Genomic DNA, 23,894 nt, shown 5'->3' on the forward strand with positions numbered 1-23,894 from the left:
AAAAATTGATGGCCCAAGATCATGCCGATCCAGCTCAAATGAATAACACTGATGCAAGGTCAAGTCGATACAACTCAAATGAACAACACTAACTCTTGCATTCATCTGTATATGTAAACCTAAATCCAAAGAATGGTCAAACTGAACTTCTGCAGAAGAAATATTACATATGATTTATATCCAAAATAAGCAGACTCGGATAATGTAGATCATAACCAAGGGGTTTTTTTTTTTTTGAATGGTATCATAACCAAGGTTCTGAAAATCGGAATTGAATCGTAAATCGTAATAGGTTTTGAATCGTATTGAATCATAAATCGTAAGATTTTTTCAGATTTATATAAAAATGAGAAAAATATTAAAAATAAAAAATAAAAAGAAGAATAAAATGAGTAATTGCCTATTTTTCATTCAAAACTTTTAAATTAAACATAAAATTCCATGATTAGTTTACCTTTCAAAAAAAATCTATGATTAGTAATCCAAACTTGTGGCTGGTATAGGTAGAAGTGGGGAGGAGGAGAAGGAAAAAAGAGGAGAAAGGGGAGGAGAAGAATAGAATAAGGGGCCGTTTGGATATCAATATTTTAAAATCTTGGATTTCCTCAAAATCCTAGATGGGAGACAAGAGAAGGAGGAGACCGCCAGTCGTTTTCCGATTTCTCGCCTCTCTTTTCATCAAGCTAGAGAGTAGGAGATCGTCCCGTGATTCCATGTCTTGGAAATCTCGGGATGGGGGAGAAACTTCTAAAACCTGGATTTCTTACTTAAAATCCAGATTTTACTCTGCTTTCAAACTAAAACCTGGATTATAAAATCCACGTATCCAAACAGCCCCTTAGGTTTTCTTTACTTGTTTTTAGGTTATAAGCTAGGGTGGGGGGTTCGTATACGATTTATTTCTAACGTAAAGGGCCCACGACAAAAAATAAGCTAACAAAAAAGAATCGTAAAAATCGTACTATTCAAAGTCGGATTGTGCATTTTTTACAAAAACAATTCTTCCTTCCGATTTAAATCTTTCAACCCTCGATTCGCTTTGAATCGTAATTGTATGATTTTAAAAACATGGATCATAACTACATTACATCAGTCACGAACTCCAAGCCTAGAGCCTCAATCACCAATTTTAACCAAATCAAACTCAGTCAAGTCAGCTCAAAGGGACCTGACATGGAAATCACAATGTACTTTAAATTATTAACTAAGGTTAAACAACCAGAATCGAAGGGAATATTGAATGAAGTATATGATGTTCATGTATAAAATTTTCACTGAAATTAAAATATTGGTTGAAATTTCAGTAGGTTTGGTAGAAATTTAGGCAATTTTAGTGGAAATCTTTAAATTTCTGTGATAATTTTTAAAATTTCGGTGGAAATCTTTAACATTTCAGTGAAATTTTTTTAAATAATGGTAAAAATCGGAATTTTTGTTGAAATTTTGGGAAAATTCTGGCGAAGACCTGTATTTTTCTGGTTCAATGTACTTTCGATTTCGGTCCAAACTTACACTGAAATATTTTGGCCGAAATTTAAAACTATGGTAATAGGAAACATCGGAAGAATCAATCAATCAACCATCTCAGAACAAGAGATACCTTTCGACGTTTTGCTGCTGCTTCAACTGTTGATTAAATCTCTCCACCAAAAGCTCACTTTCCCTTTGAATAAACGAAAGCTCCCTGATGGCAACGCTGTAAGTCATAGTCTCCTTTCTCAACATCTTATCTTCAATTTCACCAACCTTCTCCCATAATGCATTATATTCTTCCTCACTCTCATTCATAACATTTTCCAACTCCGCAACTTTCCCCTTCACCTCCTCACCACCATCCTCTTTTCTCAACAACTTTTCCTGCTCTTTCTTAGCTTTCTCAATCGATTCAAGAACGTCCCGAGATTTCTTAACCAATAAACCCTTCTCTCTTCTCATCTCTCTCAATTCACCATTCAACACATTGAGAACTTCTTCTTGTAGCTCCCAACGTGACAAAATAACACTCTTTAACGCCTCTTTTACATCGTTTATCCCCGCTTTTGAGGATTTAACCTCTTTAATCCTCTCAAGAAGTGCAGAAACCTTCTCTAGTAATCTCCTAGTGTAATCCGAAAACTCGTGATCAGTCAAATTAGACCCTCTTTTCCTTCTAACTTCATCCCTGGACACTACATTGACAGCTGGAGCTGACATGGCACGCATCTGAATCCCACGGCTTGGAAAAAACCCAACTGCTATACAAAACAATGATAAAGCGAGCAATTTTCGGATAAAAACGACAAAATTTCCCTCCAATGAGAGAAAATTCAAGTAGAAATAGTATTCATTGTTGGTCTCGGGTTTTGAACTATGGAAAAACCCTAGATTGGTGGGGGAATTAGATTTTGAAGGGATTTGAAGGAAATTGAGGTGTTTGTGTGAGGATTCTACCAAGGAAGAATCGTATTTATCGTTTGTTTCGGGTTTTGAACTACGGAAAAACCCTAGATTGGTGAGTGGGTTAAATTTTGAAGGGATTTGAAGGAAATTGAGGTGTTTGTGTAAGGATTCTACTTTAAATCGTTTTTTTCGAAGGGAATGGGAATGGGAAATAGAGAGAGCTAAAGGGAGAGAGGAATGGATTGGTTTTGATAGAAAAGAATATGAAGGTATGCCATTGGAGGCGAGAGAAGAATTGCAGAGAGTCGATTCCATGGCGGAAGGGATAAAGTGAAGATAAGAAGAAGAAAGCTAGGGTTTTTGTTGAGAGAGAGAGAGAGAATTAGGGTTTTGGCATTTTGTTTTGCCCTAATAAGAGACTGGTTTATGAAAGGGGAAGAGGAGCGAGAGCTCCTTCTTTCTTCTTCTCCTCTTGTCTGCGGGGAAAGAAGATAAAATGAGGGAAACGAGGGCCTTTTTTTATTAGAGTAGGGTCATTTTGGTCATTGTGATCATGGGGCCTCAAAAAGAAGAGGGAAGGGCATTACCACCCTCCATCTGGTGGGCCCCTCGATGCATTGTATAGAAGAACGGTAGAGGATCCTCCACTAGAAACAACACTGGGGGAAGTGATATATACAGCCCCTTTTTTTACTTGGGAACACTAGAGTGGGGTGTCCCAAGTGAAAAAAGGGGTGAATATTATATACGAGTTTTGGAGTTTCTATATGATGCCCGACCGTCAAATACCGTCAAAAGGGTACCGCCGTTGATATTTGATCCAATGCATGCAAAACTAGATAGTGTGAGTAATTTATACCAATTCACATATATTTTTTGAGGAATGCTAAATTGAAGGGAGCCCTTGCAAAAATTCCACCTACTAGGGTGCCACCCTTAGAACATCTCACCAAAGTGAGTTTATTATCCAGTTAATTTTAATTTATATTTCTCTGTGCCCTTATGAATGCACTTTGGCACCCTTGTAGCTGGTTTTTGCAAGGACTCCCGTCGGTATCGCATTCACACGAGCGCGCAAAAGTGCTTGGGTTTCACTTGTTCAATGATCCAAACCTTTTATTTCCCGGCCTTCCTAGGGACATTGAGTGAAAACCATGGGATTCCCGTGTGGCGACAATACTAACCCTGATTTGTAGAGGCTTCATTGATGAATACAAATTGTTTCGACCATTTGGTAGAGTGCCTTGGAAATGGTGAGTAACCCCAGCATTTTCTCAAGAGAATGGTAGTTCAAATACAAATCCTTAGCTCAAATTGGTAGAGTGCTTTGGAAATGGTGAGTAACCCCAGCATTTTCTCAAGAGAATGGTAGTTCAAATCCACTGAGATCCTTACCCAATTATTTTTATTGATTTTGAAAGTAAAATTTGAGCTTTTAAACACTGCCCGGGCACACACATCTTCTTTTATTTGTACCCATAAACCCCACTACTCTTTGGACCATTATTTGGGTTCAAAGACTTCCACTAGTATTTAGATCCACTACTTTGGCGTACAAACCACTGGGAACAGTAAAAAATTGAGTGTTAAACCGTCAAGACTTCAAAATGCTTGTGTTTGTTGGTGACTAACATGTGACTACATAACTCTGAAGTGCCTGTGGAAGTCACTGCAAGTCCCAAAAAGCCCATGAGACTCCCAGTGCCAGCACATTCAAAGTCCAAGTCCTCGAGAGTTACTGACATTCCACGACAATCAACCATACTAGTTTGTTTTGGATTTTGAGAATCGATAATCCAAAACTGATTAGTGGACCCAAATTTATGTGCCCTGTTCGTTTCAGATTATGATAACAGATTGTAAGCCCAAAACCTTCAATTTTGAGTCCAATAATAGGTTTAGGGATGACAATCTGTTGTCATAATCTGAAACAAACAGTGCCTTAATTTTGAGTCTCGGTTCTCAAATTCCAAAACAAACAGGGCATTAACCTACATAATTCCCATGAATTTTGCTGAGTAGCCACAAAATGGCATATAACGGCACAGACGTCTGCTTATAATTCCTCAGCTAAGGTTGTCAATCTGGCATCTACATTGGATACTGAAGGAGAGAGATGTGATCTTGGATAATTATGAACCAGACTTGAATAAGGGGAGGTGCATTGTGTGATTTAAGCTGCATGGATTATCAGGAAAAGACCCAAGAACTAATTCAAATTAAGCTTGTGTGCAAGAGTTATTAGGGCACCGAGGTGCTGATTTATTTGGGGATTAGGTTCACATCAAACCTCTGCGAGTAATGTCTCTTTAACAAAATTTTAAACTCATTTTCTTGTGTTTCTATTTTTTTTAACTACGGTTTTTTGAACCAATTCCGTATTAAACTCAAATTTTTGCCGTCGCATTTTTTTGCCTAATCACGTTTTGCTGACTATGAGTAGAACATATGTAAAACATTTCTTATATAAAACATTGCCTACACAAATTATTATAAGTGGGTATTTCCATAAAATATTGTCTAGGAAAACAGAACCATGTAATGTTTAGTATTACAGGTGGAGATAATGGGCATGAAGCATAAAAATCTTTAAGACTTATCAATGGACGAGAGCATTGGATGCTTCCTCACCTACTAGGTGTAAGCCATAGCTTGAAAACAAAATCCATAATTTAGAAACATCAAACCCTACAGTTGGATTTTACCTGCTAAGTACCATGAATGAATGGCAAGGCTACCAAACGACATAATATTAGCAAGCGACGATAAGCCATGGATCATTCCGAATTTTCTGTTCATCGCAGCAAGTTTTGGATTGACTTTCGCTGTTTCTGTGTTCTTCGACCATCCAACTTCCTCTCCAATGCTTTCTTCTCTCTCCACCTTGTGCCTCTTTTTCATCATCTAAACAAAAGCAAAAACAAAATGTAGCTTCCCACATACTAATAACATATTCATTCAAGTGGAACTATAGGCCTTTGTATACCTACCATAGCTGAATTTAGTTAAGAGGTGATCTAAATTTTAGACTGATTTTCGATGGATGACGTCATCCTGTTTGTTTTTTGTTATTAACCTTAGTTTTTCACATAATCTGAAAAATGAAAGCTTAGACCACCTCTTTAGTTAAACACCACTGACTCCACAAATTTATTTTAAGGCTCCCCCTTTTAAGAAAAATATCTAAACGCCAAACAAAACAAGGCCACGATTCTTAACTTCTATAATCAGGAACAGAAAAGGACGAATTTTAATGTAGTCAACGCTCATTGGATGGCAATCTAAGTTCACATACTTTATTTCTTTTAGTAATTACTTCTATCACTTTCTAGTCAGGTAGCATCAATAGTGGAGGTGACTCGGTCCCAAAAAAAGTGAAAAACTAAACAGGAATTAAGCAAGTAGTGCTGAAAAACAAACTGTGAAGAAGCCATTTTTTTTCTTTGTAAATAAATTATGTTTCAGAGCGCCAGCATAGAAGAATCAGAAAGGTTAGAACTTTCAAGAATCAGACTCATAAGAAGGCAAAATTTTACTACTTTCAGAAAAGTCATAAATGAATTCATCAAGTCCTCACATTTCCAGGATCCAGATACCATTTTCACATTCTGTACTTAATAAATTGAATTCTCGACAATAATTGCTATCCATCAAACTTTCATCTTCAGTGATACCAACATTATTCAATTGTGACTGAAAAGACTAAGCTAGAATACAGACAGAAGGAAAAAGTGAGACAAGACAGAAATATTGAGAAACCAGAAAATGGAAGTTTATACATGTACATATATATACACGGAGCTGATAAATTTGCTCCTTTCGCTACCCGTGCGCGCCACCCCCCCTCCCTCAAAACCCAAAAAAAAATAATTAGACGAGCAGTTTAACTCTCTCCCTCTGCGCAACAACCCCCCTTGTCTCTATCATCTCTCAGTGATGGCCTTTACCTCAAAGCTATGCTATTGGCAATGAAACGTATAAAAGATAGCAATGACAACAACAAAAGGTGATGACTGAAGTAGGTATTTAAGGATTTTACCTCACCTATTTCCCCCTCTATCACCCCTTTTACCGGTCAAAAGCAAGTACCCGTCGGAATGGGCTGCGGTAAGCCTAAAACAAAACAGAGAATAAGCCTCCCTCCCTCCCTCTCACGCAACTCAAAAGAACATGACGATTGACGAGATCAAATGCAGTTCCTAGTTTCTTTTTATTTCACTTTCTTTGTTTTCTCTTTGATTCCATAATTTTTAGAACCACAAGACATCATGAAGAATTCCAAAAAAAAAAAAAAAAGAGAGCCAAGAGAGAAGTGTCGAACTTTAATAAGAAATCAATGATTATTTTCCCCATCCAATTATGGAAGAAAGAAAGAAAGTTATTCGTCATGGAAGAAGCTTGCTCTTCCTCCCTACGACGAGGCTCTGCCTCCTGCCCTAACTGTTGCGATGTTTTTCGCCATCCAACGCGGAGAAGGAGAAGAAGCAAGGGCAATCAATCGAACTCCGTTGCTTCCAAGTTTGGTTCCTTGTAGCAGAGGAAGACATGGGGGGTTGTGTAATCCTTCCTTCTAGAAGCGCTTCCAAATACTCAACTCAACTCAACTAAGCCTTTGTCCCAAATTAGTTGGGGTCGGCTATGAATCCTTCAGAAAATTTTCATGAAGAAGGTGAAAGGATCTACGCGGCTCAAATTGACTAAGTCTACTCCTAACACTAATTGGGTTCGTCTACATGGATCATTTTCTTCCATTCTATCCTATCCAAGGTCATGTTCTCTGCTATGTTCCTAGCCCTCAAGTCTTTCCTCACTGTTTCTACCCAAGTTGTTTTCAGTCTGCCCCTAACTCTTTTTACTCCATCAACTTGGCACGAGTCACTTCTTCTCACTGAAGCACCCAAAGGCCTACGTTGGATATGCCCAAACCATTTTAAGCAGCGCTCTCTCATCTTCTCCTCAATTGGTGCCACCCCCACCTTTTTACGGATGTCTTCATTTTTCATTCGATCTAACCTTGTGTGGCCGCACATCCATCTAAGTATTCGCATCACCGCTACACTCATCTTATGCGCATGCTGCTTCTTGGTGGCCCAACATTATGAGCCATACAACATGGCTGGCCTCACAGTTGTCTTATAAAACTTTCCCTTCAACTTGGTAGGTATTTTACAATCACACAGAACTCCTGAAGTATGCTTCCACTTCAACCAACCTACTCTTATTATGTGGTTAACATCCTCTTCAATCTCTCCTTCCTTATGTAGGATTGAACCAAGATAGCAAAAGATATCCCTCTTAGGTACCTCCTGTCCAATCATATTTACTACATCGTTGCCCCGCCTCCTTACATTACTAAAGTTGCACTCCATATACTCTGTCTTAGTCCTGCTTAGTCTAAAACGTATTCCAAAGTAGTTCTCCATAACTCTAACTTAGCATTAACTCCTGCTTTGGTTTCGTCAATTAATACTATGTCATTTGCAAATAACATACACCACGGCACCTCGCCCTGGATATCCTCCAAATCACTAAAAAAAAAGGGCATTTCCGATCTATGAATTAGAATCGAGTAGGACGTCGTACACATTTTATAGTGGGATTGGGAAGAACATGGGTTTATGGAGGAGAGAGGGCGGTCTTTGTTGCTAATGCTAGCCATGGCAACGGAATATAATGAAGGAGGGCAACCAAAAAGCAAAGAGATAAAAAAGAGAACTATTTTTCTTCTTTCTCTTTTCCAGAGAGAGCAGCGTATGCAGTAAGGTTTGTCGAAGGGTACATCCTTGCTTTTCTACCATCTGCTCATCTATTAATGCATAATCGGGGAAGGGGCATCTGAAGGAAATTTTGGGGCCGAACACACACATACATACATACATGATGTAGATAGGGAAGAAGAAATAGAAGAATAAGAAGAAAGAAGAAGAATTAGTAGAAAAGGGAGAGAAGAATTTGGGGAGAGATGCAGAAGAACTCAAGAGGGGAAGAAGAACTCACTTGATTCAATTGTATTTCATGCAAAAGTCCATAATAATCTGTAGTTTAGCCTATAAATAGGCAATTAACAATGAAAGAAATAGAATCTTACTAAAATAAGACTTCCTAAAAGACTAAAACAACTTAATGACTAAAACAACCCTAATAAATCAAATATGCCCCAAATACCTCTAATAACATTAAAAATAACAAAAAGATCCCTAAGGGGCAAAAATAACAATAAAAAGATCTCTATGGGGCTTCTCGACGGTGGCCCTGCTGAGAATAAACTCGCAAAGGACGTCGATCTCCATCATTTCCCGCTGCTGAAAAGAACTCTCCTCCGAAGAGTGAAGAGTGTGGTACTGGTCCAAGATGTCGGGGTCCAATCGGCGAAGCTCCTCCTCTATAAGCCAAGCAGCGTCGGAATCTGGTTGACGACGCCACTTGACAAGATAGCGCTGAAAACTACCATGACGTGATGAAACGATCTCATCGGCAAGTATAGCATCAATATGGTCGGGAGGAAGTGGTGGAGCTGGCGGAACCACTGGTATTGGGGCTGGAACAGAAGAGCTGCAGTCCGACCTGTAGAAACATCTGGCGGCATAGTAGGAGGTTCAAAGGCACCTCAATATGTGATAAGATCTTCAATATTGAAGACGGGACTAATATTCATATCAGCATGTAAGTATTAAATATGTATTAGGGCCATACTTACCAAGATACGAAAAGGTCCAATGGCTCGAGCATGTAACTTTTTGAAAGAACGGCGAGGGTAGCTCAAGACGAATATGAACTATAACATGACTAGTCTCCTTATTCAAATTTCCTACGATGTACATCAGCGGCTAGTTTGTAGTCAGCATTACTCGTAGCAATCCTACGACGTATATCAGCATGTAGGTCACGAATGTGCTAGGCAAAAGAATCGGCTAACTAGGATGGACGGGCATCAGGGGGTAATGGAATAAGTTCAACAGGCTGACGAGGATTGGCGCCATGAACACTCTCAAAGGGGCTCTTTCCAATGGTCCTATTGACGGAACTATTGTACATGAACTCGACAGTTAGTAACAAAAGATCCCATGTACCTGGACGGTCTCCTACCAAACATCTCAACAAATCACCCAACCTACGATTAACGACCTTAGTCTAGCCATCGGTCTATGGATGAAATGCTGATGAAAACTTCAATTGGATTTCGAAGAGTTTTCAAAATGTTCTCCAAAAATAACTAACGAATTTGACATTCCTATCAGACACAATGGAAATAGGTAGCCCGTGAAGTTTGACAATCTCCTAAAAAACAGCTTAGCAACCTGGACGGCGTCAGCTGCTTTGCTACACTGAATAAAATGAGCCATCCGAGAGAATCTATCTACCACAACCAAGATAGAGTCATGTCCTCTAGTTGTCCTAGGCAGTCTAAGGGCAAAGTCCATGCTGACATCTTGCCAGGGCGAATGGGGAATAGGCAAAGGCGTGTATAATCCAGTGTTTTGCTTCTTAGCCTTTCCCAATTGGCAAATACAACACTGAGAAACAACTCACGCTACATCTTTCTTTAAAGATGGCCAATAAAATTGATCATCGACAAACGCGATTGTCTTATCCCTGCGAAAGTGTCCTGCTAGGCCTCCAGCATGCAGTTCCCAAACTAAGAAATCTCTAAGTGAAGTTCGGGGAATGCACAGCCTAGATCCTCAAAATAGATAACCGTCTTGTATTAAGAAATTAACATGCTCTCAACGGTTACTATCATTGACATCTTAAAAGATGATGCCAAAATCAGGACAGGTGGCATACTCGTCTTTCAGCCTATCAAATCCGATGACCTTGACACTCATAGACTATAAAACCATAACCACACCACTTGAGGCATCGACGACTCTATTTTCAACTCCGGCCCGATGATTGAGGACGAATGTATATGCTTGTAAAAATTCTACCCACTTAGCGTGCCTTGGATTTAATTTCTTTTGTGAATGAATGTATTTCAACACTTAGTGGTCAGAATACAAGACAAACTCGTAATAAGTAATACCTCTAATGAAACAACGCTTGTATAACAGCGTACAACTCTTTATCATATATAGAATATCGTTGTTTAGCCTTATTAAGCTTCTCGCTAAAATAGGCTACATGGTGTCCTTCTTGAAGACTTTGGAAAAGTCAGGACGAGCTAGGACGGGAGCCTCAATAATCTTTTGTTTGATACTATTGAAAGCACGAGTAGCTGTAGGGGTCCAACGGAACTCTCCTTTCTTCATGCATTCCATCATGGGAGCCATAAGGGTACTGAAACCCTCAACAAACCTGCGATAAAATGTGACCAATCCATGAAAACTTCAAACCTCAGAAAGTGTCTTAGGAATCGGCCACTCATTAATCTCTCTTACCTTTTCAGGGTCTGCAGAAACACCCTTTTCCGAGACAATAAAACCAAGGAATATTACCTGTGTCTGCATAAACGAGCACTTCTAGAGATTGGCATAAAACTTGGCTTCTTGAAGTATGTCAAGAACTTACCTAAGGTGATCCAGATGTACTCCTTTTGATCAACTAAAAATCAAAATATCGTCAAAGTATACTACCACAAATTTGCCTAAAAACGGACGTAAGTTGTGAGTCATTACCCTCATGAATGTGCTCGGAGCGTTAGATAACCCGAAGGGCATGATTAACTTGGTTTTTGAAGTATCTCAAGAACTTGCCTAAGGTGATCCAGATGTACTCCTTTTGATCGACTAAAAAATCAAATTATCGTCAAAGTATACTACACAAATTTGCCTAAAAACGGACGTAAGATATGAGTTGTTACCCTTATGAATGTGCTCGGAGCGTTAGATAACCCGAAGGGCATGATTAACCATTCGAACAAGTCGTTTCGTGTTTTAAAGGCGGTTTTCCATTCGTCACCTGGACGAATTCGTATCTGGTGGTATCTGTTGACTTTTTATGTGAAAAAGTCTTTTTGTAATTCAAACTTACAATGGGGTGTTTTTAGTCATTATATATACTTTCACTCTCTTAACCTTGTGAATGAGCAAGAGGTCATGGGGATCCTACGCGTACAGATCGCCCACTTGGGTCCGGCAGGCTTTTGATCATACCACACGCGCGCGCCGCCCGGCCCGGCTCGGCCGGCAGCGCGCATGGGCCTAAGGATTTTTCTTTTTTCTATTATTTATTTTTTCTCTTTTTCTTTTAATGGTTCAAGAGTTTATTTTGTTTAACTCTTTTTACCATTTTAGATTCCTTAATCGTGGTTTAGTGACCGTTTGGGAAACGTCTCTCACGCATTAAAAGAGTGCGACGTTTCACCCGAACGTGTCGATTGCTTTTCTATAAAATCGGTTTTAGAGAAAACAAAAAGATATCCTTGACGGATTCTTCTTCTTCTCTGGTTTTCTGTTCTTTTTCCCCCAAGCTTTCTGATCAAAGCTTTTGGCACATATAAGCGAGTTCTTAGGCATCCAGGCTGCGTGAGTGCACACCCTTGGAGCAAGAGTTGTTGTATCCTGGAGGCATACGCCGAGACGCCCATCTGCACCATTGATTCGTCATAGTGGGGGCGAGATTCGCCTTAAGGACAGCGAAGATCCTTCGTGCCTCAACTCTATAAGTGGTCTAACTATTTCTCTGTTTTATTACAATTGATTCTTGCAGAATAGTTACTGTTGATTTCTGTCTTCACAACTAAAAGGGTTAATTCATTATAAGGTATTCTCGAATCCTAAATTACAGATTTGCAAATCATTTTCTAACAGTATCCACTTCGTAAGTCGATCTTACTATACCAACAAGACCTGCTAAAGATCTAACATATCCTCAAGACGGGGTATTGGAAATCTGTACTTGATAGTGATTTTATTTATAACGCGACTGTCAATGCACATTCTCCATGACCCGTCTTTCTTTGATGTTAGGAATGCGGGTACAACACAAGGGTTAAGACTGTCTCGGATCACACCCGCTGTAGTAATTCCTCGACCTGTCGGTGTAACTCAGTCCGCTCAAGAGGATTCATGCGGTAGTGTGGAAGGTTGGGCAATTGAGAACCTGGGATCAGGTCGATCGCATGCTGAACATCCCTCATGGGTGGTAATTCTGCAGGACGCTCATCAAGAATCACATCGTTAAATTTCTGTAATAACTGGTTGACAACAGGTGGCAGGTTAACTGGCTGCTCAGATGAGAGCTAAAGAGCTCCTTCATCCACTAATGCCAACATATGTCCTGTCTCTTGACTGGCTCCTTCAAATTCTTTGCGATTCAGGATATTGAGACCCTTTGTTTTGGTTGATTTTGAAGATGAATTAAGCTTGGAACCCTTAACTTTATATGCAAAGAATTTGAAGGAGCCAGTCAAGAGACAGGACATATGTTGGCATTAAGCTTGGAACCCTTAACTTTATATGTAGGTTGTGCAAGTTTCAACTTAATTGTTTTAACACGATGTTTAAAAACATAGGTAGCCAAGTAAGACGTGGGCAACATCCATGGGGAGGACATCACACCATATCTTATCTGAATAATCTCCCATTTTGATGGGGACAAGACACCTCTGTGAAACATGTAAGGATGTCTTATCAACTTAAGCGACCTTGTACGGTTGCGGGTGTGGTTCAAGTTTGAGTTTCATTTTAGAAACACCCACTTGGGAGACTACATTCATGGAACTCCCACCATCGATGACGATTTTACACACTGTGCCTCCGCAGTCAATATAAGTGTGAAAAATGTTAGTACGCTGACAATCGTCTTTTGCTGCAGGCGTAGACAAAATGCAACACACTACACCAACACATGTGCCATCAGGTGCTCCATCGAAGTCATCTTCATCTGCCGAGTCGACAGGATCAAGCGGCTCGACTTCTTGCTTGTCATCTTGGTCCTCGAAGGGATCACCATGCTCCTCTTCTATAGTTAGGGTGCGATGTGGACAACGAGAGGCAATGTGACCTTTCTGATGGCAGTTAAAACACTCAGGACCTTGTGGGACTTGTCGAGAATTTGAAGTTACAGGACCTTGACGTGAAGTAGAAGTTACCGGTCCTTTATCCCGATTAGTGCTAACTGTTGGACCAAAGTTGTTGCTTCCTCTAGAAACATTGGTGGTGTTTCTTGAAGCAATTGGACCTAACTGGAAAACTCTACTAGTCTGTTGTGATGACCACGATCTAGTCATTTGTGTCTCTCTCATTTGGGACGTTCCACCTCTGGGGCTGGGGTAATTGAGATATTTTTCAAATTCAAGAGCTTTAAGATAGGCTTCCTCCATGGTCTCTGGAGAATGGAGGTCAACTTCTCTCTAAATCTCAGGTCTCAACCCATGTATGAACTTGTTTACAGTCATGGAAAGTTCTTCAGAGACATCACATCCTAGCATAAGCTCTTCAAACTTTGATAAATACTCTTTGACCGTAGAGTTCGACTGCTTCAAACCTAATAAACCTCTTAACAACTATTGCTGATAGAAGGTGGGCACATACTTATCCTTCAAGCTGGTCCTCATATCCTCCCATGTGAAATTGTATGGCTGTTTATATTTTTCCTGATTTTGGGGGGTGGGTGCCGAAAGGTAAAAAGAGGGGGTGAAATCTAGTATTACTAATGTGGGGGGTGCCTAAGGAAGAAAGGAAGGATTAATTTGTTTAACATAAGTCAGTCACGTGTGAAAAAAAAAGGTAGGTGCTCAGAGAAAATTGGGGGGGTGGGGGGGGGGGGGGGTGGGGGGGGGGGGGGGGGGTGGGTAATCAATAACTTAAAGTACGTTTTGTTTTTTTCTCTCTATCTGAGGCACTCACGTGACAGAATGTCACGTGAATTCACTTAAATTTATTTGGGGGGGGGAGGGGGGGTGCACAAAGTAAAAAAAAGGGGCAGCCGGGCGTAACACCTATAAGTAATGGTTTACTTTAAATGGGGGTGGTCTAGGGAAAACAATGGGGGTGGGGATTAACTTTGAAACCTTTTATTCTTTCTTCTTTTGCACGAACAGAGAGCTCTAGAAAAAAGGAAGTTCGTGACTTTCCTTCTCCTTCACGCAACGACTAAGACCATGTGACCCACTCTGGTGAGCAGACGCGGTGGATATGGGGAGGCGGAGGAGCGGCGGTCGTGGGGGCTCCGGCGGAGGCGTTGGTGGAGGGAAGCAGAAGGGTTAGGATCTGATTTTAGGTTTCGATACCGTGTGATAACAGGTTTAATCAGATTTCGAGGGTTACGTCTGAACATTGACTAGGTTACGAATAAACCAAAACGTTGGAAATTGGCCTGGCGAGCGATTGATCCTGAGTTGATCAAGGATTGGCCTGGCGAGCGAAGGATCCAAGGCCAATGGAATCGACCAGACTGGCGAGTGAGCCTGGGTTGATCAGGGATTGGCTTAGTGCGCGAGTGTGCCTAGAGCCAAATGGAATCAACCAAGAAGGTGAGTGAGCCTATGTCGATAGGGGATTGGCCTGGTGAGCGAAGGATCCATGGCCAATGGAATCGACCAGGCTGGCGAGTGAGCCTGGGTCAATCAGGGATTGACTTGGTGGGCGAAGGATCCAGGGCCAATGGAATCGACCAGGCAGACGAGGGAGCCTATGTTGATAGGGGATTGGCCTGGCGAGCGAAGGATCCAGGCCAATGGAATCGACCAGGCTGGCGAGTGAGCTTGAGGAAAAGGGGCAAAAATCTGAAATTCAAAGGTTTTAAAGAGTTGGGGTTAGGATATGGTTAGGGTTTAAAGGGTTAGGTTTTGGATTTCTTGGGTTAGGGTTAGATAGGGTCGGATTAAGGGGTTAGGTTTAATGGAGGAAGAAGGTACTTTGTTTGTTTTTTTTCATTGAAGACTGAAAGTGCAAGGGTTGTTTTAAAGGAAAAAAGGGTATGGGTTAGATTCTGATGGGTGGATTTGAAGGAGATTTGGGGCTAGATTTTTTTTGGGCTCTTGGTTAGTTCGGCTGCGATCTTTTGAATGTTGAATCTTTTGGCTCTGATACCAAATTTGATGTAGCTAGGGAAGAATAAATGGAAGAATAAGAAGAAAGAAGAAGAATTAGTAGAAAAGGGACACAAGAATTGGGGGGGAGAAGCAGAAGAACTCAAGAGGGGAAGAAGAACTCACACAATTCAATTGTATTTCATGCAAAAGTCCCATAATAATCTGTAGTTTAGCCTATAAATAGGCAATTAACAACCAAAGAAATAGAATCTTGCTAAAATAAAACTTCCTAAAAGACAAACAATTTAATGACGAAAACATCCCTAATAAATCAAATATGCCCCAAAATACCCCTAATAACATTAAAAATAACAAAAAGATCCCTAAGGGACAAAAATAACAATAAAAAATCTCTATACGACTTCTTGAGGGCGGCCCCGCCAAGAATAAACTCGCAAGGGACGTCAATCTCCATCAATATATATATATATATATATATATATATATATATGAGGAATTCTAGACTGAAGGGAGCCCTTGCAAAAAGAGGTGCAAGGGCTCTCTTATTGGCTACACATCACCATCATGCATTAATAACGGCTGAAAAGTCAAACATGATGGTGATGTGCAGCCAATGGGGGAGCCCTTTCACCTCTTTTTTGAAAGGGCTCCCTTTAGTTTAGACTCTCTCTCTCTCTCTCTCTCTCTCTCTCTCTCTCTCTCTCTCTATATATATATATATATATATATATATATATATATATATATATATATATATATGGTGGTTTTCGAAAAAAGATAGCAAAAAAATTATCCCTAGACGACTTTCCTCTTGGATTCTCACTATGAATAACCAATCCATGCTCTTGACCATCATCCCAATTATGCCTCCTAGTCCGCCATGAATGCTCCCAGCATTATGTGTCCTTCCCAATCAATAGCATAGTCACTCGGTTGTTGTATGAATAAAGAATAGAAGCAATAAGGCCATGTGTTCTTTCTTCATCATTTCATCAACCTTATGAAATTGATTCATGTTGGCTTATGGGGGCCAGCATCCACCCTCTGTCTCGGGAAAACGTAACTGGCCAAGAACTAACCGCCCGACTCGTGGCACTGTAATGGTGCATCCCCTCATGTACAACTGTCGCTTAGTACGGGGCTCTAGCATTGTGCGCAACCATGCGGATAAAGTATGCGCCCTTTCCATCAGCTATAGCTTTTGGTAAGATTGGTAGCACTTGATCCTGATAGTGGTATCGGAGCGAGGTTGTAGGTTTGAGACTCCATTTTTTGGGGTTGTCACCCTTTCTGTCAATGCCTTAGCGGTGCCATGTTGAACTAGGATGTCTTCACTCTCCTTTGTCATGTAGTGAAACTCCCTTTTCAATTAACATTCTCACTCTTGAATTATGAGAGTTAGTCCATTACAGCAACTTCAGATCAACCGAAAATCACTTCACAAATTTTAAAAGCAAATAATTAAATTTTAGCTCTAGGCATCCAAATTCTTTGGTCATCTGATTAGAGTATGACTCAGCTGATTGTCTAAGGGACAACCAATCGGTTTCTGATCGCCTAATTAGAGTATTGCTCAGTTTATCAATTAGGATATGATCGATAATTCAGATGTTGCACCAATCAGCTAGAGAGAGAATTCCATATTTCAGAAATATGAGCAGATTTTGTTCATTTTCTTTCCCAAATGATCTGAAACTCATTTGATTGATTCGCATACTCCCCAAATCAAAAGTACACCACACGTAGATCTAAAACATAAGGTAACCTCATGACAAAAATCTAAGGAACTCCACCTCCTGCTAGAATTTCCATCAAGCTCTCAAAATCCACCTTTTTTTATCGTTCTTTGCCGATGATTGCTCTCATTACGAAATACCGCCATTTTTTTTTATAATAATCCGTTGGGCCTAACACAATCTAACAGCAAATACATAATAGAAATTGTAAACACACCAAAAGGCACACAATGAGAATATAAGTTTATATGATTCAAGAAGATTGCCTGCATCTACAAAGGGAGACATGATCTTCTACTATATAAGAATGAAACAAGGATTACAAAAAGATTCACATTGATATATTAATTTCAAGAAGATGGAGTAGTAATATGGGCATTCAGAGGAACTATCGGAGTAGCTGACTCAGAGGCAGAAGTTCGGGCCGTTCACTATGGAATCAAAATGCTCCAAAATATAGAGGCAAATAAGGTGGTGGTGGAAGGTGATTCGCAAAATGTCATTAGATGGCTAAGAGAATCAATTACTGTTCCTTGGAGATTCGCCGCCCTGTTTGATGAGATTCAGGATAGAATTGGGATTGCATCCATCTCATTTATCCATGTAAGGCGGTCAGCAAACAGCAAGGCGAATAGATTGGCTAAAGAAGGTGTATCCAGGGAGAGTATTGAGTTCTTTCACTTTCTCCCTCCCTAGCTCTTGATGTTCCCGCTTATCCTTCTTCTTATGCCTCTTTCTCGGCTGTGCTTTTTGGGATCATCTTGATCCCTTTTGGTAATGTAATTATCTTTCCCATTCCAAAAAAAAAAAAAAATAGTCCCCTTTTCCTCACAACATGAAGATCACCCTTCCATTTCAAAAAAAAACATGAAGATCACCCCAAGACCAACCAACGACTAAGAGAGACCTGACCCATCTCTCTTCTTCATGTAAAAGCTCTCTTTTTTCCTCCTCTCACTTTACATAGGATATATCAATGGCTTATATATAACTTAGGCAAAGACCCAAGTCTCTCTGTGTCTATCTCCTACCTCTCCACGTAAAGCTCTCTTTTTTCTTCCTCACACTTTACATAGGATATATCAATACGTTATATAGCCTAGGTCAAAGACGGAAATCTCTCTCCTAACCTATCTAGGAAAGCTACAAGAGATAACATCCACAGTTTTTACAAAAGTCCTCTCAAGAGGAATCCCCACTTGAGTGTAAACAAGACACCCACACCCACACACACACACCTAAATTATGTTTCATATACAAGGGAGTTAACCACAATTTAGTTAAAATTAGCAACAAATCCCATAATTCACGCATAAAATACAAATATTCAAGAAAAGTATCAGTAAAAAAAGGTAAATTTGAGTCACGGATTACCTCGATCGTCATCGGCGTAAATACAAATAAGTTTGTGAGATTGAACGCGAACGAGGAGAGCAAAAAACCCAATTGATACCTCTCTATGGACGACGCCGTCTTCCATGGGTGGAGATAACCGAACGCTGCCACAGAAATGGCACTACAAATAGAAATCATCGAGAAATACGCGGGAAACATCTTGCCCTGGAGATTTCCAAACTGATGCCTTGGAAGATTGCTGAATTCCAAAAAGTAGGTAGAAAGAGATTCAATTTTAGAAACAACAAACACAAAAGGGTGGGGATATCATTACCCTACAAAAAAATAGGAATATCAGGGTTTTAATTGAACATGATGATTCCATATTCGATTTTAGAAACAACAAACAAGAAGGGTGGAAATATCACTATCCTATAAAAAAAATGGAAAAATTAGGTTTTTGCTTGAACATGATGATTCCGTATTCAATTTTATAAACAACGAACAAAAAGGGTGGAATAGGGTTTTACTTGAACATGATGATTCCGTGTTCGATTTTAGAAAAACAACGAACAAAAAGGGTGGAAATACCATTTCCAACATTAATTAGGGTTTTACTTGAACATGATGATTTCGTATTCAATTTTAGAAACAACAACCAAAAAGACAGAAAAATGGTAGGAACTAACAACTTATCACATGCCAATCACGTGCAGTGTAAATGATGGCATCCTTAACAAAAAAATTGGAAAATTAGGGTTTTACTTGAACATGATGATTCCGTATTCAATTTTAGAAACTACGAACAAAAAGGCTAGAAATAGGATTTTACTTGAACATGATGATTCTGAGTTCAATTTTAGAAACAACAAAAAAAGAGTGGAAATATCATTTCCAACAGAAAAATGGGAAAATTAGGGTTTTACTTGAACATGATGATTCCGTATTCAATTTTAGAAACTACAAACAAAAATGCGGAAATATCATTCCCCTATAGAAAAATGGGAGAATTAGGGTTTTACTTGAACAGGCAAAATGATACGTATATGTTATGGTGTATAGGAGCAAGTTGCAAGGTAGTTATTGTAGGGATTTGCATTTAGGTTTGTGGGTATGTGTTTTAGAGTTATGGGTGGTAGTTATTGCCCATGTGTGATGTAATTGGGTTAGTGGGTAGGGATGTGGCAACTACTTTTGTTCTTGTATTTAAGTAGAGTATTTTAATGAAATTAGGAGTGAAGAAGAAATTTAGAGCACAGAGGAAACTTTGTTCTAGGAGAGTCATGGTTCCTCTCAATTTGAGCCATTATAAGGTCCGGTTGCCTCGAATCAAGCTCTCTCCCCACTTTTTCTCCCTATTATTTTTTGTTTATTTGTGTTACGGTCGATTAGGCACGCAACACAAAAAGGGTGGAAATATCATTTTTCCTATAGAGAAATTGGAAAATTAGGATTTTACTTGAACACAAAAAAAGGGTAAATTAGGGTTTTACTTGAAAACAAAAAAAAGGGGAAATTAGGGTTTTACTTGAACATGATTCCGTATTCAATTTTAGAAACAACAAACAAAAAGGGCGGAAGTACCATTCCCCTATAGAAAAATGGGAGAATTAGGGTTTTACTTGAACACGCAAAAAGGGTGGAAATATCATTTTCCTATAGAGAAATTGGGAAAATAGGGTTTTACTTGAACACAAAAAATGGAGAAATTATGGTTTTACTTGAACACAAAAAAAATGGGGAAATTAGGGTTTTACTTGAACATGATGATTCCGTATTCAATTTTAGAAACAACAAACAAAAAGGGCAAAAGTACCATTCCCCTATAGAAAAATGGGAGAATTAGGGTTTTACTTGAACACGCAAAAAGGGTGGAAATATCATTTTTCAGTAGAGAAATTGGGAAATTAGGGTTTTACTTGAACATGATGATTCCGAATTCAATTTTAGAAACAACAAACACAGAGGGTGGAAATATCATTTCCCGTATAGAAAAAAAAAAGGGAAATCTAGGGTTTTACTAGAACACGATAATTCCGTATTCAATTGTAGAAACGACAAACAAAAGGGGGGCAAAAATGGAAAATTAAGGGCTTACTTAAACATGATGATTCCACCGATGAATGTGACCAAGAGAGTAGCGCCCCAGGCGGTGGAAAAGGTGAGGAGATGACTAGTTTGAGAGATGAGGAGATCGTGGATGAATATCCACCGTCGGATTTCGATCCAAAGGTTTTGGGAGAGAATAGGATTCTGAAGGCGAGAAGAGCTGCTAGGGCAAGAAATCGAGTCATCCATGCCATGGCTCCGACATATATTTGTTGGGGAAGAGGAGGAGAAGAGTATTAATACGAACTTAAAAAATGGAAGTATTCTTACTAAAATGCCCCTACGTGGTACGTGGAATATAGAAATAACCAACGCTCGTGGAAAGCGCGGAGACGTGTCTCACACTCTCATGTCGTTGGGGGGGGGGGGAATGGTAGGTGGTAATGAACTTTGTTGCCTTTTGTAAAAGGGTGCAACATGGTTCGGACCCAACCCGGATCCGATGGGTTAGCCTGATTTCGGCTCGGGTTGGATTGGCCTTTCATTGGATAGGATGGGGTTAGGGTTAGGGTTGACCCAATTTAGAAAATTGGGTTAGAAAAGTTGGGATAGGGTTGAGAGATTTGAAGGCGGGTTGGTTTAGGGTTGACCCTCCTCTACGCAAGGTTCAGGCTGGGTCTGTATAGGTTGAGGTAATGCTACCTTGGTTGGGTTGCGGATCGCTAGAACCCAACCCAACACGGCCCAAAGTTGCACCCCTACTCTTGAATTGAGTTTTAGTTGAGTAGGGCCCACTTATTTGGGTGACAATGGTATTTCCAATGAAATTTTATATAATGTGTGGCCATATAAACCAGTATTTTTGAAAAAGTACTCTGCGGCCCGCTTCATAGGACGATCCAAACCGTTCATTTGTAGGGTCACATCACAAATAGGTTGTGCCCCAAAAATCATCTCAATAGTATGATCCTAACCCTCTAATCTATATAGTGACTATAAGTTATTTTACCACCTATCCATAGGATGATCCTAACCCTCTGGTCCATAAAGGGAATAAAAAATTATGGAAACACCTGACTAAAAATTATGAATACAATTGTCCATAGGATGATCCTAACCCTCCACCTGTACAGATCGGAGGGCACAACCTATTTAAGTTTGTGGGCCTAGAAATGAACGGTTTGGATTTAAAAAATACTGGGTTGATATGGACACGTAAAATATCATTTCCGACGCCTTTGGCCCTTTGATTTGATCGGACGTTGAGAATAGGCACGTCAGAAGATGCTTCCACGATCCGTCTGAGGCGAGATCGTGGAAAAGCGTATATAAATGTATTGAGTGCCTTCCGAAACAGACCATTCCTTTTCTCCTGCAAGCTTGCGAGAGAGGACGCCGGAAGAGCTACCGACGCTCCGGAGAGAGGAAGCGAAGGTCACAGTAAATAAGTGGTTAGGGTCACTTAGTACATTTATATACGCTTTTCCACGATCTCGCCTCAGACGGATCGTGGAAGCATCTTCTGGCGTGCCCATTCTCAACGTCCGATCAAATCAAAGGGCCAAAGGCATTGGAAATGATATTTTACGTGTCCATATCAACCTAATATTTTTTAAATCCAAGCCGTTCATTTGTAGGCCCACAAACTTAAATAGGTTGTGCCCTCCAATCTATACAAGTGGAGAGTTAGGATCATCCTATGGACAGCTGTTTTCATAATTTGTACTCAGGTGTTTCCATAATTTTTTATTCCCTATATGAATTAGAGGGTTAGCATCATCCTGGATAGGTGGTTCCATAACTTATAGTCACTATATAGATTAGAGGGTTAGGATCATACTATTGAAATGATTTTTGGGGCACGAACTATTTATGATGTGGCCCTACAAATGAATGGTTTGGATCATCCTATGAAGTGGGCCGCAGAGTACTTTTTCAAAAATACTGGTTTACATGGCCACACATCATATAAAATCTCATTGGAAATACCATTATCACCCAAATAAATGGGAGAATTAGGGTTTTACTTGAACACGCAGAAAGGGTGGACATATCATTTTCCTATAGAGAAATTGGGAAATTAGGGTTTTACTTGAACACAAAAAATTGGGGAAATTAGGGTTTTACTTGAACATGATGATTCCGAATTCAATTTTAGAAACAACAAACAAAAAGGGTGGAAATATCATTTCCCCTAAACAAAAAATGGAAAATTAGGGTTTTACTTGAACAAAATGATTCCATATTAAATTTTAGAAACGACAAACAAAAAGGGGCGAAAAAGGGAAAATTAAGGGCTTACTTAAACATGATGATTCCACCGATGAATGTGACCCAGAGAGCAGCGCCCCAAGCAGTGGAAAAGGTGAGGAGATGAGCTAGTTTGATAAATGAGGAGATCGTGGAGGAATATCCACCGTCGGATTTCGATCCAAAGGTTTCAGGAGAGAAGAGGATTCCGAAGGCGAGAAAAGCTACTAAGCCGAGAAATCGAGTCATCCACGCCATGGCTCCGACAAATATTTGTTCGGGAAAGAGAAGAAGAAGAGTATAAATACTAGCTGAAACAGTGGAAATATTCTTCCGAAAATGTCCCTTCATGGTTAGTGGAATATCGAAATAACCATCACTCGTGGAACACACGCGGAGCTGTAAGGTTGTGTCTCACGTCTCTAATATAAAGAATGGTAGGTGGGTAGTGGTTGAACTTGGTTCGGACCCACTCCGGATCTGATGGGTTAACCTGGTTTTGGACCGGGTTGATTGGAACCCAACTCGGATCCGATAGGTTAACCTGAATTTGGCTCGGGCTGGTTTGGGTTGGGTTGGGTTGGCCTTTTCTTGTGATGGGTTGGGTTAGGGTTGGAAAAAGCCAACCTGATTTAATTCCGGGTTCGGTTAGGGTTGAAGCCATGGGCAACCATACCCGAACTCAAACCCGAGTCCGAGCCCGCTCTGCCCCCTAATTTTATCATTATTTTATCGCAACTAGAAGCTGGCCTAACTATAAAATCTATATCTTTTTTTTTATATATATATTTTTATTTTTTTTGCTCTTAACCAACCTAAACCCAATTCGACAAGATTTAGAAAACCAGGTTGGACAAGTTGGGTTAGGGTTGAGAGAGTTAAATGCAAGTTGGGTTAGAGTTAACCTCCCTCAACCCGACCTGATTTAGATAATCAGGTTCGACAAGTTTGGTTAGGGTTGACAGACTTAATGACAGGTTGGGTCGGAATTTCAAGTTGTGTTGGGTTAGGGTTGAGGTAATGCTACCTTCGGTTGGGTTATGGTCGGCCTGAACCCGACCCAATACAGCCGAGTTGCACCCTAACTTTTGTATTTAGTTTTTGTTGAGTGTACCACTTATTTGGGTGCTCTAAACAATTCATTTATTGGCCTCCGCTATCTGTAAATTTTGGCCCTAAAACTTTCTCTATAAGATGGTTTTACTCTT

General features: G+C 39.9%; 2 protein-coding genes across 6 annotated transcripts in view; both read right to left on the reverse strand.

Moving 5' to 3' along the window:
• EMB2458 (FtsH extracellular protease family) overlaps positions 1–2,855 on the reverse strand; it is a 45,221-nt gene extending 42,366 nt beyond the window's left edge. For all 4 annotated transcript variants that reach the window (XR_013236036.1, XR_013236013.1, XR_013236026.1 and 1 more), the window contains exon 1: positions 1,601–2,855. Coding sequence is in view for 1 of the 4 variants with exons in the window: in XM_077359876.1 (XP_077215991.1) it covers positions 1,601–2,694 (1,094 nt within the window). In the remaining 3 variants the exon portion in view is untranslated. The remainder of the gene's footprint in view (positions 1–1,600) is intronic.
• A 2,011-nt stretch (positions 2,856–4,866) lies between these two features.
• LOC143850752 (Late embryogenesis abundant protein (LEA) family protein) lies at positions 4,867–22,969 on the reverse strand. 2 transcript variants are annotated; one of them, XM_077360037.1, is made up of 3 exons: positions 22,739–22,969; positions 18,427–18,646; positions 4,867–5,283 (listed from the first exon to the last, which is right to left on the reverse strand). In XM_077360037.1, exons 1-3 carry the CDS (start codon positions 22,942–22,944, stop codon positions 5,068–5,070), a joined length of 642 nt encoding a protein of 213 aa, XP_077216152.1. In that variant the 5' UTR covers positions 22,945–22,969; the 3' UTR covers positions 4,867–5,067. The 2 variants fall into 2 exon arrangements, with proteins under 2 accessions (XP_077216152.1, XP_077216219.1); XM_077360104.1 differs by lacking the exon at positions 22,739–22,969 and adding an exon at positions 20,486–20,700.
• Between the last annotated feature and the right edge of the window lie 925 nt (positions 22,970–23,894).

The sequence above is a fragment of the Tasmannia lanceolata genome, unplaced genomic scaffold (genome assembly GCF_043159265.1).
Source record: "Tasmannia lanceolata isolate RefF3 unplaced genomic scaffold, GAP_Taslan_0.1 ptg000002l, whole genome shotgun sequence".
NCBI lineage: Eukaryota > Viridiplantae > Streptophyta > Magnoliopsida > Canellales > Winteraceae > Tasmannia > Tasmannia lanceolata.

Coding starts and splice junctions, on each gene's coding strand:
- LOC143850752 (XM_077360037.1), bottom strand. CDS start 22,944: ATGGCGTGGATGACTCGATTTCTCGGCTTAGTAGCTTTTCTCGCCTTC. Junction 18,647..22,738: donor GGTGGAATCATCATGTTTAA/GTAAGCCCTTAA, acceptor TTTGGAATTCAG/CAATCTTCCAAGGCATCAGT. Junction 5,284..18,426: donor TTACGCCGATGACGATCGAG/GTAATCCGTGAC, acceptor GCTTTTGTTTAG/ATGATGAAAAAGAGGCACAA.